Source organism: Camarhynchus parvulus, chromosome 3, assembly GCF_901933205.1.
Source record: "Camarhynchus parvulus chromosome 3, STF_HiC, whole genome shotgun sequence".
Lineage (NCBI taxonomy): Eukaryota > Metazoa > Chordata > Aves > Passeriformes > Thraupidae > Camarhynchus > Camarhynchus parvulus.
In genome coordinates, this window is record NC_044573.1 from 111,890,869 (window position 1) to 111,907,886 (window position 17,018).

At 54.2% G+C, this 17,018-nt stretch overlaps 1 protein-coding gene across 3 annotated transcripts; it reads left to right on the forward strand.

Moving 5' to 3' along the window:
* Positions 1-13,239, forward strand: STMN4 (stathmin 4). 3 transcript variants are annotated; one of them, XM_030944980.1, is made up of 6 exons: positions 1-98; positions 5,979-6,035; positions 7,194-7,289; positions 9,500-9,705; positions 9,835-10,026; positions 11,881-13,239. In XM_030944980.1, exons 1-6 carry the CDS (start codon positions 5-7, stop codon positions 11,938-11,940), a joined length of 705 nt encoding a protein of 234 aa, XP_030800840.1. In that variant the 5' UTR covers positions 1-4; the 3' UTR covers positions 11,941-13,239. The 3 variants fall into 3 exon arrangements, with proteins under 3 accessions (XP_030800840.1, XP_030800839.1, XP_030800841.1); XM_030944979.1 differs by lacking the exon at positions 11,881-13,239 and adding an exon at positions 11,454-11,864; XM_030944981.1 differs by lacking the exons at positions 1-98; positions 11,881-13,239 and adding exons at positions 253-272; positions 11,454-11,864.
* Positions 13,240-17,018: the final 3,779 nt, after the last annotated feature.

Sequence of the window (17,018 nt, forward strand, 5' to 3'; positions counted from 1 at the left end):
TGTCATGGGGGGCGCTGGGGACCCCCCGCCCGGGATGCTCCAAAGCCGCGTTAAAGGAGCCGGGAGAGCGCCAGGAGCAGCGCGACCACCGCCGTGGGGTGAGTCCGGCAGCCCCCGCTGGAATTTTTGGGAATTTTTGGGAATTTTGGCCGGTTCCGTTCAGGGCAGAAGGGTTTGGATGGATTTGGGGGTGCAGGGGGGGTTTATGTATGGCAAATTTTGGGGGGGCGTAAAGGATGTGGGGAGAGGAGCAGCGCGACCACCGCCGTGGGGTGAGTCCGGCAGCCCCCGCTGGAATTTTGGGGAATTTTGGGGAATTTTGGGGGTTTCCGGTTCCGTTCAGGGCAGGAGGGTTTGGATGGATTTGGGGGTGCAGGGGGTTATGTATGGCATTGGGGGCGTAAAAGAAAGAAGAGACCACCGCCGTGGGGTGAGTCCGGCAGCCCCCGCTGGAATTTTGGGGAATTTTTTGAGAATTTTTGGGGCATTTTTGGGATTATTTTGTGAATTTTGGGGGGAATTTTTTGGGCATTTTTTGAGATTTTTTGGGGGCGTTTTTTGGGATCATTTTGCGAATTTCTTGGGGACCCCCATTCCAGCACCCCTGGGGGTGCCATGCCTCCCTAAAATCACGGGATTTTGTGCCCTCAAAATCCTCGAGGGACTCGAACCCCCCAAAATCCCGGGATTCTGCACCCTCAAAATCCTTGCGGGACCCGGACCCCCCAAAATCCCAGGATTCTGCACCCCCACCATATTCAGGGGACCAAAACCCCCCAAAATCCCGGGATTTCACCCCCCCCAGCATCCCTGGGGGACCCGAATCCCCCAAAATCCCGGGATTCTGCACCCCCACCATATTCAGGGGACCAAAACCCCCCAAAATCCCGGGATTCTGCACCCTCAAAATCCTCGGGGGAACCAAAAACCACCCCAAAATCCCGGGATTTCACCCCCCGCCTCCCCCCCAGCATCCTCAGGGGACCAAATCCCCCCCAAAATCCCGGGATTTCACCCCCATCATATTCGGGGGACCAAAAAAACCCCAAAATCCTGGGATTCTGCGCCCCCAAAATCCTCAGGGGACCGTAATCCTCTGAAATCTTGGGAACCTGCGCCTTCAAAATCCTCGGAGGACAAAAAGCCTCCCAAAATCCCGGAATTCTGCACCCTCAAAATCCTCGGGGGAACCAAAAACCCCCAAAATCCTGGGATTCTGCACTCCCAGCACCCTCGGAATCCCGAATTCCCGGGGCGGACCCCGCTCCCTCCTCATTCCTGGGATCCCCACCCTGCCCCAGATTTTTGGGAGCCCCTCACCCTGTTATCCTGGGAGGATGCTTTTCAGCATTCCCGGGATTTTGGACCCCACCCCACCGAGCCCCTGGGGACCCCTCGCGGCCCCACCCAGAGCCCCCCCAAAAACGTGGAATTCCTGCCGGTGGAAGCAGCCGCTGGAATTTTTATTCCAGGGAAATGGAAAAAGGGACGGGGGAGGAGGGGAAAAAGGAGCTGCCATCCCATTTTTTCCCCCCTCTGGAGCTTCCCGATTTTCCAGACAGGGAATGGGGACCCCCCCACACACAAATCCCTTCCCATTCCTCCATCCATGGCTGGATGCTTTTTTTCCAGGAAAAAAAAATGATGGGAGGCTCCTTCCCTTGGAATTCAGGGTGGGAAAAAGGGAAAAGGCAGCGCTGCGGAGGGTGGGTCCCGCGGGATCCCTCGCCCTGCCACGTGCGGCTGGCCGGGAATGGGATCGCCTGGTTTGGGAATGAGATCACCTGGCTGGGAAACGGGATCGTGCGGTCGGGAACGGGATTTTGCGGCCAGGAATGGGACTGTGTAGCCAGGAATAGGATGGTGTGGTTTGGAATGGGATCACGCGGTTGGGAATGCAATGGCGTAGTTGGGAATGGGATTGTGTGGATGGGAATGGGATTGTGTGGCCAGGAATAGCATGGCATGGTTTGGAATGGGATTACGTGGTTGGGAATGCAATGGCGTAGTTGGGAATGGGATTGTGTGGATGGGAATGGGATTGCATGGCTGGGAATGGGATTGTGTGGCCAGGAATAGCATGGCGTGGTTTGGAATGGGATTGTGTGGTTGGGAATGGGATTGTGTGGCCAGGAATAGCATGGCGTGGTTTGGAATGGGATTGTGTGGATGGGAATGGGATTGCGTGGTCAGGAATGGGATGATGTGGCTGGGAATGGGATTGCCTGGCTGGGAATGGGATTGTGTGGATGGGAATGGGATTGCCTGGCTGGGAATGGGATTTTGTGGCTGGGAATGGGATTGTGTGGCCAGGAATAGGATGGTGTGGTTTGGAATGGGATTGTGTGGCTTGGAATGGGATTGTGTGGATGGGAATGGGATTGCATGGTTGGGAATGGGAATGTGTGGATGGGAATGGGATTGTGTGGTCAGGAATGGGACAGCATGATTGGGAATGGGATCACGTGGTTTGGAATGGGTTTGCCTGTCTGGGAATGGAACTGCATGATTGGGAATGGGATTTTGTGGCTGGGAATGGGATTGTGTGGATGGGAATGGGATCGTGTGGCCAGGAATGGCATGGCGTGGTTTGGAATGGGATTGTGTGGATGGGAATGGGATTGTGTGGCCGGGAATGGGATAGTGTGGATGGGAATGGGTTTGCCTGTCTGGGAATGGGACAGCATGATTGGGAATGGGATCATGTGGTTTGGAATGGGATTGCGTGATCAGGAATGGGATCACCTGGCTGGGAATGGGATCATGTAGCCAGGAATAGGATGGTGTGGTTTGGAATGGGATCCTGTTCTTGGGAATGGGATCACTTGGTTGGGAATGGGTTTGCCTGTCTGGGAATGGGACTGCGTGGTTGGGAATGGGATTTTGTGGCTGGGAATGCGATTGCGTGGCCGGGAATGGGATTGTGTAGCCAGGAATAGGATGGTGTGGTTTGGAACGGGACCACGCGGTTGGGAATGGGATTGTGTGGTTGGGAATGGGATCACTTGGTTTGGAATGGGATGGCGTGGTTTGCAATGGGATGGCCTGGTTGGGAATGGGATCGTGTGGTCAGGAATGGGATCGAGTGGTCAGGAACGGGATTTTGTGTCTGGGAGATGGGATGGTGTGGCTGGGGATGGGATGGCATGGTTTGGAATGGGATCACGTGGTTGGGAATGGGATTGCCTGTCTGGGAACGGGACTGTGCTGCCCGGAACAGGCCTGCACGGTTGAGAATGTGATTGTGTGGTCGGGAATGGGATCGTGTGGTTGGGAATGGGATCACCTAGTTGGGAATGGTATTGTGTGGTTGGGAATGGGATTGTGCAGCCAGGAATAGGATGGCATGGTCAGGAATGGGATTGCCCAGTCAGGAATGGGATCATGTGGTCGGGAATGGGATCGAGTGGTTGGGAATGGGATCACCTGGCTGGGAATGGGATGGCATGGCTGGGAACGGGATAGAATGGTCAGGAACAGGATAGAATGGTCAGGAATAGGATTGTGAGGCCAGGAATGGGATGGCATGGTCAGGATTGGGATTGCCTGTCTGGGAATGGGATTTTGTGGCTGGGAATGGGATCGAGTGGCCGGGAATGGGATTGAGTGGCCAGGAATAGGACAGTGTGGTTGGGAATGGGATCACTTGGCTGGGAATGGGATTGCCTGGTCAGGAATGGGATCACACATCCAGGAATGGGATCACCTGGCCAGGAATGGGATCACCTGGCCAGGAATGGGATCACACATCCAGGAATGGGATCACCTGGCCAGGAATGGGATTATCCTATCCACACCGGGATTTTGGGGGTGACAGCAGCAGATCCCCTACCACACCCCGCTCCCACCGGGAACGGGGCAGGGAAGGAATTCCCTCCTCCAAACCCCTGGAAAATCATCTCCATCCAGGCAGGAACGGGGCTGGGCCCCTCCCCTCCCCTCCGGCCGTATCCATAGGGATGGATCCCGTTTCCCACCCGTTCCGGCCCCTGGTGGGCGATCCCCGTTCCATCCCGTGGGAACGCCACGTGAGGGCTGGGGAGCGGGCACGGAATGCCGGCGGATCCCAGGGAAAAGCTGGATTTGGGGTGCGGATGCCGGAGCCGGGGAATGGCTTCCAGCTGGGTTATCCGCGGATAACCGGAATCCGGGAATCCATCGGAGCATCCCCGCTCCACCCACCATCCCTGCCTGAAAAAGTGGATCCTGGATGGATTTTCCCAGATTTTCTCCCTGTCCCCAACCCCCCAGCAGCCCCTGGAAGCTGCGGCCGGGTTATTTTTGGGATTCCCAGCAGGATTTGGGGATGAGGGCTGGGGTTTTATTGGCATGGGTGGGGCGTGGCGCAGCCCTGGAATGCTCATTCCCTCGGGAGCCGCAGGGATTTAAGGATCCCTGTTCTGCGCGAGGGATTTGGGGATCAAAACCCGGGAATAATCCCCAAATCCCACCTCGTTCCAAGCTTTGGAAGGGCGTTTTCACATTTCCACACCCAAAAACCCCAGGAATGGGGAACAGCCCGGATTATCCCGGTTTTCACCATTCCCGATTCCCGCTCCAAGCCCTGGGGGTGGGTGGGAGGTCCTGGAGACCCCGGGAATGATCCCAGTGGGATGCAGGAGAGGATCCTGGAGCATCGGGAAGGGGAGCTGAGGACTGGGAATGTTGGGACACAAGTGGGGGGAATTGGAGGGGGAATTTGGGAGGGGTCCAGGCGCATCCAGGCGCATCCAGGTGTGTCCAGGTGTGTCCAGGTGTGTCCGTGTGCGGCTCCCAGCGTGCGTCCTCACACGTGAGGGTTGGGAATGTGGAGCTGGGAAGGGCGGAGTATGCCAGGAATATCCCACGGGATGTGTCCGTCGTCGCGGTGTGTGTCCATCCCATCCCGTCACTCCAGTGTGTTCCTGTCCCATTATCCCATCCCATCCCAAATCATCCCATCCCATCCTGTCATCCCATCCCAAATCATCCCATCCCATTGTCCCATCCCATCCCAAATCATCCCATCCCATCCTGTCATCCCATCACTCCAGTGTGTTCCTGTCCCATTATCCCATCCCATCCCATCCCAAATCATCCCATCCCATTTTCCCATCCCATCCCAAATCATCCCATCCACTCCATCCGTCATCCCATCCCATCCCATCCCGTCATCCCGTCACTCCAGTGTGTTCCTGTCCCATTATCCCATCCCATCCCAAAACATCCCCTCCCATCCCATTATCCCATCCCATTCTCATCCTGTTGTTCCATCCCAAATCATCCCTTCCTGTTATCCCAGTGCATTCCCATCCCAAAAAAATCCCATCCCATCCATTATCCCAGTGCATTCCCATCCCATCCCACCCCATCCCGTTATCCCATCCCATCCCATCCCATCCCATCCCATCTCATCCCATCCTCATCCCATGCCATCCCATCCCATCCCGTTATCCCACCCCATCCCATCCCATCCCATCCCATCCCATCCCATCCCATCCCATCCCATCCCGTTATCCCATCCCTTCCCATCCCATCCCATTATCCTAGCGCATTCCCATCCCATTATCCCGTCCCGTTATCCCACCTCATCCCACCCCATTATTCCATCCCATCCCACCCCATGGATCCCATCCCACCCCATGGATCCCATCCCCCCATCCATCCCATCCCATCCCATCCCATCCCATCCCATCCCATCCCATCCCATCCCATCCCATCCCATCCCATCCCATCCCACCCCATCGATCCCATCCCATCCCATCCCATCCCATCCCATCCCATCCCATCCCATCCCACCCCATGGATCCCATCCCATCCCATCCCATCCCATCCCATCCCATCCCATCCCACCCCATGGATCCCATCCCATCCCATCCCATCCCTTCCCATCCCGTTATCCCTATATCCCATCATCCCACGCCTCCATCCCAATGAGTTCCCACCATCCCATTCCCAGGTCCCCACCACTGACCCCGATCCCTTCCTTTCCTCGGCAGGCCCAGGATCACTCTTCCTGCAGAATTCCAAGGATTTCCTCGCCATGACTCTGGCCGGTACGCCACCCCAAACCCCCCCATGGGACCCCAAATCCATCCCAGGGTGTCCCGGGCTCATCCTGACCCTGGAATTCTCCCCAAATCCATCCTGGGGTGTCCCGGGCTCATCCCGGGATTCTCCCAAATCCATCCCGGGGTGTCCCAGGCTCATCCTGACCCTGGAATTCTCCCCAAATCCATCCTGGGGTGTCCCGGGCTCATCCTGACCCTGGAATTCTCCCCAAATCCATCCCGGGTTGTCCTGGGCTCATCCCGGCCCTGGAATTCTCCCCAAACCCATCCCGGGGTGTCCCGGGCTCATCCCGGCCCTGGAATTCTCCCCAAACCCATCCCGGGGTGTCCCGGGCTCATCCCGGCCCTGGAATTCTCCCCAAATCCATCCCGGGGTGTCCCAGGCTCATCCTGACCCTGGAATTCTCCCCAAATCCATCCCAGGGTGTCCCGGGCTCATCCTGACCCTGGAATTCTCCCCAAATCCATCCCGGGGTGTCCCAGGCTCATCCCGGCCCTGGAATTCTCCCAAATCCATCCCGGTGTCCCGGCTAATCCCGAATGCTGCCAATCCATCCCACCGCGTCATCTGATCCCGAATTCTCCCCAAATCCATCCCAGGGTGTCCCGGGCTCATCCCGCCCTGGAATTCCCCAGATCCATCCTTGGGTTCCCGCTCATCCGGCCGGAATTCTCCCAATTCCCTTCCCCTAATCCCAATCCCATCCCTTCCACCCCTCTGATCCCAATCCCACCCCTTCCCTGGCATTTGGAATTCCCTCCATCATTTCTTTTCCCCCATCCCAACCCCTTCCCTGGTCCACAGAGCCCTTCCATCCCTCTGATCCCACTTGGAATTCTCTCCATCCCTTTTTTTCCCCATCCCAACCCCTTCCCTGGCCCATGGAGCCCTTTGATCCCTCTGATCCCACTTGGAATTCTCTCCATCCCCATTTTCCCCCATCCCAAACCTTTCCCTTTCCCTCGGAGCCCCTCTGATCCCACCTGGAATTCTCTCCATCCCCTTTTTTCCCCCATCCCAAACCTTTCCCTTTCCCACAGAACCCCTCTGATCCCACTTGGAATTCCTCCATCCCTTTTTTCCCCCATCCCAAACCTTTCCCTTTCCCTCGGAGCCCCTCTGATCCCGACGTCTCTTCCCAGCCTACAAGGAGAAGATGAAGGAGCTGCCCCTCGTCTCCCTCTTCTGCTCCTGTTTCCTCTCGGATCCCCTCAACAAGCCGACCTACGCCTACGAAGGTGGGACCCCCACTTCCCAAACCCGGGAATTCTGGGATTTCTGCGGGAAATCAAACCCTCCCCGGCACGAGCGGGGGCACCCTGGAGCACAGCAGCTCTGGAATTTTCTGGGAATTCAGCACAAATTTGAGTTGGGATCAGGAGGGGTTTGGGCAGACCCAGCCCTGTCAGCTCTCCCAAATATTCCCAGCTTGATCCCATGGATGGGTTGGGATCCAGAGGAACTCTGGGAGATCCTCATTCCCTCATCCCGGACTGTGGGATCCATATTTTTCAACCTGATCCACGTCCGGAGGCCATGGAAAAGGATTCCTGAGGGGATCCACACTGGAAAAGGGATCATGATCCCATTCCCACTTCATGTCCAAAGGCCATGGAAGAGCCTTGGGGGGCTCTTCCAGGTTATCCACAGAATGGGATCATGATCCCATTCCCACTTCCCAAAGCTGGAAGAGATGGAGAGATGGGAACATTCCCAACCCTCAGCTCTCCCAGATATTCCCAACTTGACCCCATGGATGGGTTGGGATCCAGCAGGGCTCAATTCCTTCATTCCAGAACATAAGATCCATGTTTTTCAGCTCCAGGTGATTCATCCCAATCCATGTCCAGAACCTTGGGGGGCTCCTCCAGGTTATCCATGGGGATCCACACTGGAAAAGGGATCATGGTCCCATTCCCACTTTCCAGAGCAGGGAGAGATGGAGAGACAGGGACATTCCCAACCCTCAGCTCTCCCAAATATTACCAAATTGATCCCATGGATGTGTTGGATCCAGAGGAGCTCTGGGAGCTCCTCATTCCCTCATCCCGGAGTGTGGGATCCATATTTTTCAACCTGATCCATGTCCGGAGGCCATGGAAAAGGATTCCTGAGGGGGATCCACACTGGAAAAGGGATCATGGTCCCATTCCCACTTTCCAGAGCAGGGAGAGATGGAGAGACAGGGACATTCCCAACCCTCAGCTCTCCCAAATATTCCCAACCCGACCCCATGGATGGGTTGGGATCCAGAGGAACTCTGGGAGCTCCTCATTCCCTCATCCCGGACTGTGGGATCCATATTTTTCAACCTGATCCATGTCCGGAGGCCATGGAAAAGGATTCCTGAGGGGGATCCACACCGGAAAAGGGATCATGATCCCATTCCCACTTCATGTCCAAAGGCCGTGGAAGAGCCTTGGGGGGCTCTTCCAGGTTATCCACAGAATGGGATCATGATCCCATTCCCACTTCCCAAAGCAGGGAGAGATGGAGAGACAGGGACATTCCCAACCATCAGCTCTCCCAGATATTCCCAACCTGACCCCATGGATGGGTTGGGATCCAGCAGGGCTCAATTCCTTCATTCCAGAACGTAAGATCCATGTTTTTCAGCTCCAGGTGATTCATCCCAATCCATGTCCAGAACCTTGGGGGGCTCCTCCAGGTTATCCATGGGGATCCCACCGGAAAAGGGATCATGGTCCCATTCCAAATTCCCAAAGCAAGGCGAGATGGAGAGATGGGAACATTCCCAACCCTCAGCTCTCCCAGATATCTCCAGCTCAGCCCCATCCATGGGAATCCCAAAATTTCTGCCCCTCTTCTGACATCCCTGAACCCCAGGGATGCGTTTGCACTGAATCTGGATGAAACTCACAGATAGCAGGAAAGGTGGAATCAGCTTCCACGGGTGTGGAAATTCCGGAATGGAATTTTTGGGGGATTTTTGGGGGGTTTTTTGGGGGGTTTTCTGGGCTGTTTCCTTGGGGTTTTAAATGTGATTTTTTGGGGAGGGATTTTTTTGAATTCTGGGTTTTGGGGGGAATTTTTTTTGTGATTTTACTGGAATTTTAGGGGATTTTTTGGGGTTTTTCCAGGCTGTTTCCTTGGGGTTTTAAATGTGATTTTTTTGTGGACGCGTTTTTGATTTTTGGGGGGATTTTTAGGGGTTTTTTTGGGGGGGCATTATGGTTTTTTTGGGGGGGATTTTTGGGTTTTTTTTAATTCTTTGGGGTTTATTATGGGTTTTTAAATGGGTTTTTCTAATGGGTTTTGGGGGGTTTTTTGGGCATTTTTAAAAATCTATGGGTGTTCTTTGGGGGGATTTTTCTGGGGATTTTATTGGGCTTTTAATGTGATTTTTCGGGGATTTTTTTGGGATTGTTTGGGGGACATTTTGGGGTTTTTCGGGGGATTTTCCACGCCCTCTTTCCCCCCCACCCAGACACGGTGGATCTGACCTGGTGCGTCATCTCCGACATGGAGGTGATCGAGCTCAACAAACGCACCTCGGGCCAATCCTTCGAGGTCATCCTGAAGCCTCCGTCCTTCGACGGAATTCCCGAATTCAACGCCTCCCTGCCCCGGCGCCGCGACCCTTCCCTGGAGGAGATCCAGAAGAAGCTGGAAGCGGCGGAGGAGAGGAGAAAGGTAGGCGAATTCCCCCCTGGTTTTTTGTTTTTTTGTTTTTGGGTTCCCCATTTTTGGGTTGAGAATTCCCGCCCTGTTTTTCGGATTGGGAAGAGGCGGCTTTATCCTGGGAATGTCCCCCCTTCCCAGTACCAGGAGGCGGAGCTGCTGAAGCACCTGGCGGAAAAGCGGGAGCACGAGCGGGAGGTGATCCAGAAGGCCATCGAGGAGAACAACAACTTCATCAAGATGGCCAAGGAGAAGCTGGCGCAGAAGATGGAGTCCAACAAGGAGAACCGCGAGGCCCACCTGGCGGCCATGCTGGAGCGCCTCCAGGAGAAGGTGGGCGCCGGGAAAAGGGGTTGGGATGAGTCGGGATATTCGGGATAATGGTGGCTCTTGGGGGTCCCGCTGCCCTTCCCACCCGAGCTCGGCGTCCCACTGAGACTGGGGAGTCCTGCCCGGGCGGATCCGTAGGATTGGGAGAAGTTGGAGGTTTGGGATCTGGGTCTTGTCCATGGACAAGCAAAGCCCTTCCTTTTCCCGTGTCCCACCAAGGAGGGACTCAGAATCCCAGGAATTGTAGAATCCCAGGATGGTTGGGTTGGAAGGGACCTTTAGGATCATCCGGTTCCACCCCCGGCACCTTCCACAATCCCAGATTTCTCCAAGCCCCGTCCAACCTTTCCTTGGCTATCCTAGGTTGCTCCAACCTTTCCTTGGACTATCCCAGGTTGCCCCAAGCCCTGTCCAACCTTTCCTTGGACCATCCCAGGTTGCCCCAAGCCCCATCCAACCTTTCCTTGGACTATCCCAGGTTGCTCCAACCTTTCCTTGGACCATCCCAGGTTGCTCCAACCTTTCCTTGGACTATCCCAGGTTTCTCCAACCTTTCCTTGGACCATCCTAGGTTGCTCCAACCTTTCCTTGGACCATCCCAGGTTGCTCCAACCTTTCCTTGGACTATCCCAGGTTTCTCCAACCTTTCCTTGGACCATCCCAGGTTGCTCCAACCTTTCCTTGGACTATCCCAGGTTGCCCCAAGCCCCATCCAACCTTTGCTTGGACCATCCCAGGTTTCTCCAACTTTTCCTTGGACCATCCCAGATTGCTCCAACCTTTCCTTGGACCATTCCAGGTTGCTCCAACCTTTCCTTGGACCATCCCAGGTTGCTCCAAGCCCTGTCCAACCTTTCCTTGACTATCCCAGGTTGCTCCAACCTTTCCTTGGACCATCCCAGGTTGCTCCAACCTTTCCTTGGACTATCCCAGGTTGCCCCAAGCCCCATCCAACCTTTGCTTGGACCATCCCAGGTTTCTCCAACTTTTCCTTGGACCATCCCAGATTGCTCCAACCTTTCCTTGGACCATTCCAGGTTGCTCCAACCTTTCCTTGGACCATCCCAGGTTGCTCCAAGCCCTGTCCAACCTTTCCTTGACTATCCCAGGTTGCTCCAACCTTTCCTTGGACTATCTCAGGTTGCCCCAAGCCCCGTCCAACCTTTCCTTGGCCTACCCAGGTTGCCCCAAGCCCCATCCAGCCTTTCCTTGGACCATTCCAGAGACCCAGGGGCAGCCACGATTCCCAGAATTTCCCGAATTTCTCTGGAAATTCCATCCCAGCCCCATCCCCGCCACTCCCCTCGCACTTTTCCCACCTCTGGGCTGGCGGATCTTCCCCGTGCCCCTTCCCACGGATCCAGCAGCTCCCCAGCTCCATGCTGGGAGCCATTCCCACCCTTCCAGCCCTCTTCTCTCTCCCGAATCAGGTCTGTTCCCAACCTCCGCACGGAAAATCCCACCCTCACCACCTCCAGCTCCCTCCAAAACATCCGGAGCCCGCCCAGGGCCCTTCTCCGAACGCCTCCGCTGGGGCAGAGGCGGAGAGCGCCAGATAATGCCGGAAAATCCCAGCTAATCCCAGCTCCATGGGGCTTCCCGGGACGGTTGACGTCTCCCTCGTAGCCGGAGGGCGAGGACAAAGTGTCCCCAAGTGCCACCAGCAGCCCTAAAAGTGACCCCAGGGGAGGAGAGGACGCTTGGGATGAACCTCGTGCCTTCAACCCCTCCGGAGCCGCTGTGCGTGGGGATCCCGGAATCCTGGAACCCGGCTAACGCGTGTTCCCCTCCTCCTCCTCCTCCTCCTCCTCCTCCTCCTCTTCCTCCTCCTTCCCCTCCTCCTTCCCGACCCCACAGGACAAACACGCGGAAGAAGTGAGGAAAAACAAGGAGCTCAAGGAAGAAGCCTCCAGGTAAAGAGGCTCTGCTGGGACTGACAGCTCCGGGGAGGTGCCGGAGGCTTCCAGGCAGCTCCAAGGTCGGAATGGTGTGGGAGTACGGTGGACGTTCCTCTGCTTTCTTTGTTCGTGGATGTGACGAGTTGAGGGGGTGAAGCCATCGGAGTCGTCGTCGTCGTCGTTCCGGGGGAGGGTGGGGAGGGAAAGGGATTTTTGGGGCGCCCACCCCCCAGCGTGGGTCCCGCCCCGTCAGCCAGGTCCGGAGGGGACACGAGGAGGTGATGCCCCGGGAGGAATCCCGGGAATGCGGAGCGGGTGGGGAGGGAATCGTGGGGAATGTGCGTCGTGTGTGACTTTAATTTGGTGCTGGGCAGGCGGGGGCGGGCGGGAATCCCTCCGGAGTCTTCTCCATCCAACCCCATCCCACCCGTGGGCTGTGGCATCTCTTGGTGTCCCTCCCTCCCTTGTTCCCGCCTGGATTTGGGATCTCTTCCCGGATTTTTTGCCCTTCCAGCGCCGTTTTGGGAAGGGGGAGAAGTTTCTTTTTGCCCACCGCCGCCGTTGGAGGTGGTCAGGGAGTGAAATTCCCTTGCTCCAAAGGTTTTTTCCCGGCTGTTGGAGACGCCCGTGATCCTTCCCAAGGGTGACATTGGAAAGCCCCTTGAATTCCCAAAGAAGCTTTTTTCTGTAAGAACCTCCCAAAAAAACCAATCCCGGTGGGAATTCTTGGGTGAAATCCCCCCTTTTCCAGCTGGAAAAACATCGGCTCCCAGAGGTGGAGCAGCAGGAGAAGCCAGGGCGGGGCTGTGGAGACCACGATGGAAGGGAGTGAGGGAAAAATTCGGGAAAAAGCTGGAGGTGGGATGGAGCCCTGTGGAGAGCAGGGAAAAAAAATCCATGGGAGCCCCTTGGGGACAGCGGTGGCACCTCCTGGTGACACCAGGAAGGGTGGAAAACCCCTCCCAGTATTCCGGGAGATGGGAATCCATTCCTGGATTCCGTTTTTGGGAGTCATCTCCCGGGAAGGGCGGGGAGATGGAAGATTGGATTTTCCAGAGGGTGGGGTGGGAATTCCCTGCATTCCCGGTTGCTGGAAGTGTTTCCCAGCCCTGCAGCACCCCCAAAATTCCAACCCGGGTGTGAACGATGGGGTTTGGGTCTCCACTGTGTCTGGATAAGACATTCCGAGCTCCGACCCGGAACCCCCGGGGAGAATCCTGGGGAAAGGGGGGAAAAAACGGGATTGGGGACAGGTTGTAGCACGAGCTGTCCTTTTTTTTGTACACATCGGATGTAAATAAAACTGCCTTGGCCTTTCCTTTGGTTTCCATGATCCCTGCGGCGCTTCCCGTGTGGTTTTTTTTTTCGGGATTGGGGCATCCCAGAGTCAGGAAAAGGAGGAAAGGAGGGAATTAGGACAGGAGGCTGGGCTGTTCTCTCCTCCACTCCCCAAAAAGCTGGCGGGATTGGAAGGTTTGGGAGTTCCAAACTCGCCCCATGAAGTTTTCCCGTCCCAGACCTGGAGCTGGGAGTTGGATCCCGGTTCCATCCGTGCGCTGGGAGAGGAGGAAACTGGGAGAGAGCTGGGTGAGGTGGGATCATCCATCCATGGAATATCCATGGAACAGGCAAAAAAAAAAATCCGTTCCTCAGGGCCAGGAGGAGATCCCGGGAATTCCTGCTCCAGCCGCAGGGAAGGAAGCAATGGGAAGGTTCCTCTCCCATCTTTTTTTCCACTGGAAAACGGGACCAAAATTTAGGAGCAGCATTCCAGAGGGTCCAAAGTGTCCGTTCCTCCTGATCCAATCCTCTCTGATCCGGGATAAGGAGATCCCAGATCTCAGGATCCTTCCTGATCCCGGGAATCTTTGAGGACGAGTGATTCCCATGGGCGTGGGATCAGACAAATCCAGGGAAAGGGGTTTGGGCTCGCCTGTGGGAATCCTGCGGTGTCCAGGTGGGACAGGAGAAGAGGGCATGGATCCATCCACGCTTCCTGAAAAAGCCGGGACGGTGGGAGGTGCCCCTGCCCATGGAATGGGAGGAGTTTTGAGGTCCCGTCCCACCCAAACCATTCCAGGATTCCGGGATCATCCCATTCCATGGCCTGAGGAATCCTGAGGAACGACAATCTGGGGAATCATTCTTCTCCCACTGATGACTTCCCTGATCCCAGAGTGCTCCAGCTTTTCCTTGGACATTCCCAGGGATCCAGGGATTCTCCGGGAATCCCAGCCCAGCCAGGAATCCCTTCCCAAGATCCCACCATCCCAAGCTCCCCTTTCCCACTGGAAGCCATTCCCTGCCTCCTGCCCCTCCAGCCCTTGCCCAAATCCCAGCTCTCCTGGAGCCCCTTGGGGATCGGGAAGCGGCTCCAAGGATTCCCTGGATCCTCCCCTGATCCAGCTGCACATTCCCAGCTCTCCCAGATCTCCTGTATTGGATCCATCCCCATCCCAAATATGGGAAGGAATTTCAGGATCCAGGGGCTTCCCTGGGAATTGGGGACTCCAGGAAGGGTCTCCCTTCCCTTTTCCATCCCCAAATTCCATAAAAATCCCTCGGGATGGATCCTGAGTGTCCTCCATCCCAGAATCCCGGAATGGTTTGGGATGAGATCCATGGACCTTCAATCCCATCCCAGGGACACTTCCCACCATCCCAGGGTGATCCCAATCCACCCTTGGACACTGCCAGGGATCCAGGGATTCTCTGGGAATCCCAGCCCAGCCAGGAATCCCTTCCCAAGATCCCACCATCCCAAGCTCCCCTTTCCCACTGGAAGCCATTCCCTGCCTCCTGCCCCTCCAGCCCTTGCCCAAATCCCAGCTCTCCTTTCCCTCTGGAAAAGGCTCCAAGGATTCCCTGGAACCTTCTGGAATCCAAGACTTGGATAAAAGGGAGGGATTTGCACCTGGGATAAACGCTGTGGGAAAGGAAGGATGGAAGGATTCTCTCCAGATCAGCCTGTGGGATTTAATAATTAATCAAATTTAATAATTAATTTAATTATTTAATAATTTAATTATTAAATAATAATTTAATAATTAATTAAATTATTTTAATAATTTAATTAAATCCATCAGAATTTAATAATTCATTAAATCCATCAGATGGTGGATTAATAACAGTAATGGGATCATTAATTAATTAAACTCTGCTTATTAAGTGATTAATTAGTCCCTTAGCAGGGCATTGCTTATCCAGGGAGGATCGCGGAATTTTGATCCAATGGGAACGTTCAGATCCAAGACACATCCGGGGGAGTCTTGCGAATTCCTCACACCCTTGGAAAACTTCCAAGGAAAACCAAGAGCCAAAAAAGACGTCGGTTCGTTCTCTGGGAATTATTTATTTGTAGGATGCTTGGAAGGCAACTTGTCCGTGGATTTATCCATTTAAAAAAATGACATTCCAAGGAAAAACAGAGTCTGGAATATCGGAAAGAATCCACCAGGAGAGCACCAAGAGGGAAGGGAGTGGTTGGAAGGGATACATCCATTTTACCCTCCTCAGAAAACATGGAATAGGAAAAAAGGTCATTTAATTAAATATTAATTGAATAAAATAAAATAAAATAAAATAAAATAAAATAAAATAAAATAAAATAAAATAAAATAAATTAAAAAATTAAATTAAATTAAATTAAATTAGATATTCATCACCAAATGCAGGGAGGGGTGGAGCTGAGTGCCAGCTTCCGAATCTGGATCCTGGGAAAAGGCAAAGCCAGGAAAAAAAGGAGGGTTTCCGGCAGAAACTACCCATGGAAAATTAAAATTAATTATCCAAATTAATTATCCGAATTAATCATTCAAATGAATTATTCAAATTAGCCAAATAATTTTAATTATCCCAAGTAAGGCAGTGAGAAAAATAGTTTGTAAATCCTGTCTGATCATTCCCGATCCCTTTTTAGGAAGGATGGAAAATCCGTCTGGAATTCTTTGCGGGAGGAAGGGCAGGGAGGTGAAAACAGGAGGAAAAATGGAAAAAATTCCCAGTTTTTGGTTTGGTTTTTTTTTTTTCTTTTTTGCTCTGGAATCCTTTCATTTGGGATCTTTTTATTCCCAAGGGTGTGGAACACAACCCTTCCTCATTTTCCTGTGATTCATTCCCTGGGAACGCAGCTTGGATCCCTGCGGTTGTGGATCTTCGGGATCTTTGGGAGCGGGATGCAAAACCTCGGGAATAAAATCTGCTCCATCAAACCCCACGTGGAAAATTTCCCCGGGAACGCTTCCATTGCTTCCCTTGGGAAATTCCGTTGGGTTGGAAGTCATGAAACTCTGCGAGGATCAGCCTGGAGCTGCTTCCCAGCGCCCGAACAACTGGATTTAGTCTTGGGAATGCCCTTCCCAGGAATCATCTCCACATTTCCAGGAGATTTGGATCCCAGTTGGATCCAGTCCCTTCCACATTCCCAGGAGATCTCCATCATTGGAGGACTTGGATCAATTCCCTGTTGGATCTCGGCTGGATCCATTCCCTTCCCAGGAATCACCTCCACCAAATTCCCAAGAGATTTGGATCTGGGTTAGATCCATTTCCTTTCCAGGAACCATCTCCACATTCCCAGGAGATTTGGATCCTGGTTGGATCCAATCCCTTCCCAAGAATCACATCCACATTCCCAGGAGATCTCCAACATTGGAGGACTTGGATAAATTCCCTGTTGGATCTCGACTGGATCCATTCCCTTCCCAGGAATCACCTCCACCAAATTCCCAAGAGATTTGGATCTGGGTTAGATCCATTTCCTTTCCAGGAATCACCTCCACATTCCCAGGAGATCTCCAACATTGGGTGACTCAGATAAATTCCCTGTTGGACCCCGGTTGGATCCATTCCCTTCCACATTCCCAGGAGATCTCCCATGTTGGAGGACTCGGATCAATTCCCTGTTGGATCCTGGTTGGATCCATTCCCTTTCCAGGAATCACTTCCACATTCCCAGGAGATCTCCAACATTGGGTGACTCAGATAAATTCCCTGTTGGATCCCGGTTGGATCCATTCCTTTCCCAGGAATCACTTCCACATTCCCAGGAGATGTCCCACATTGGAGGACTTGGATGAATTCCCCTTTGGAGCCTGA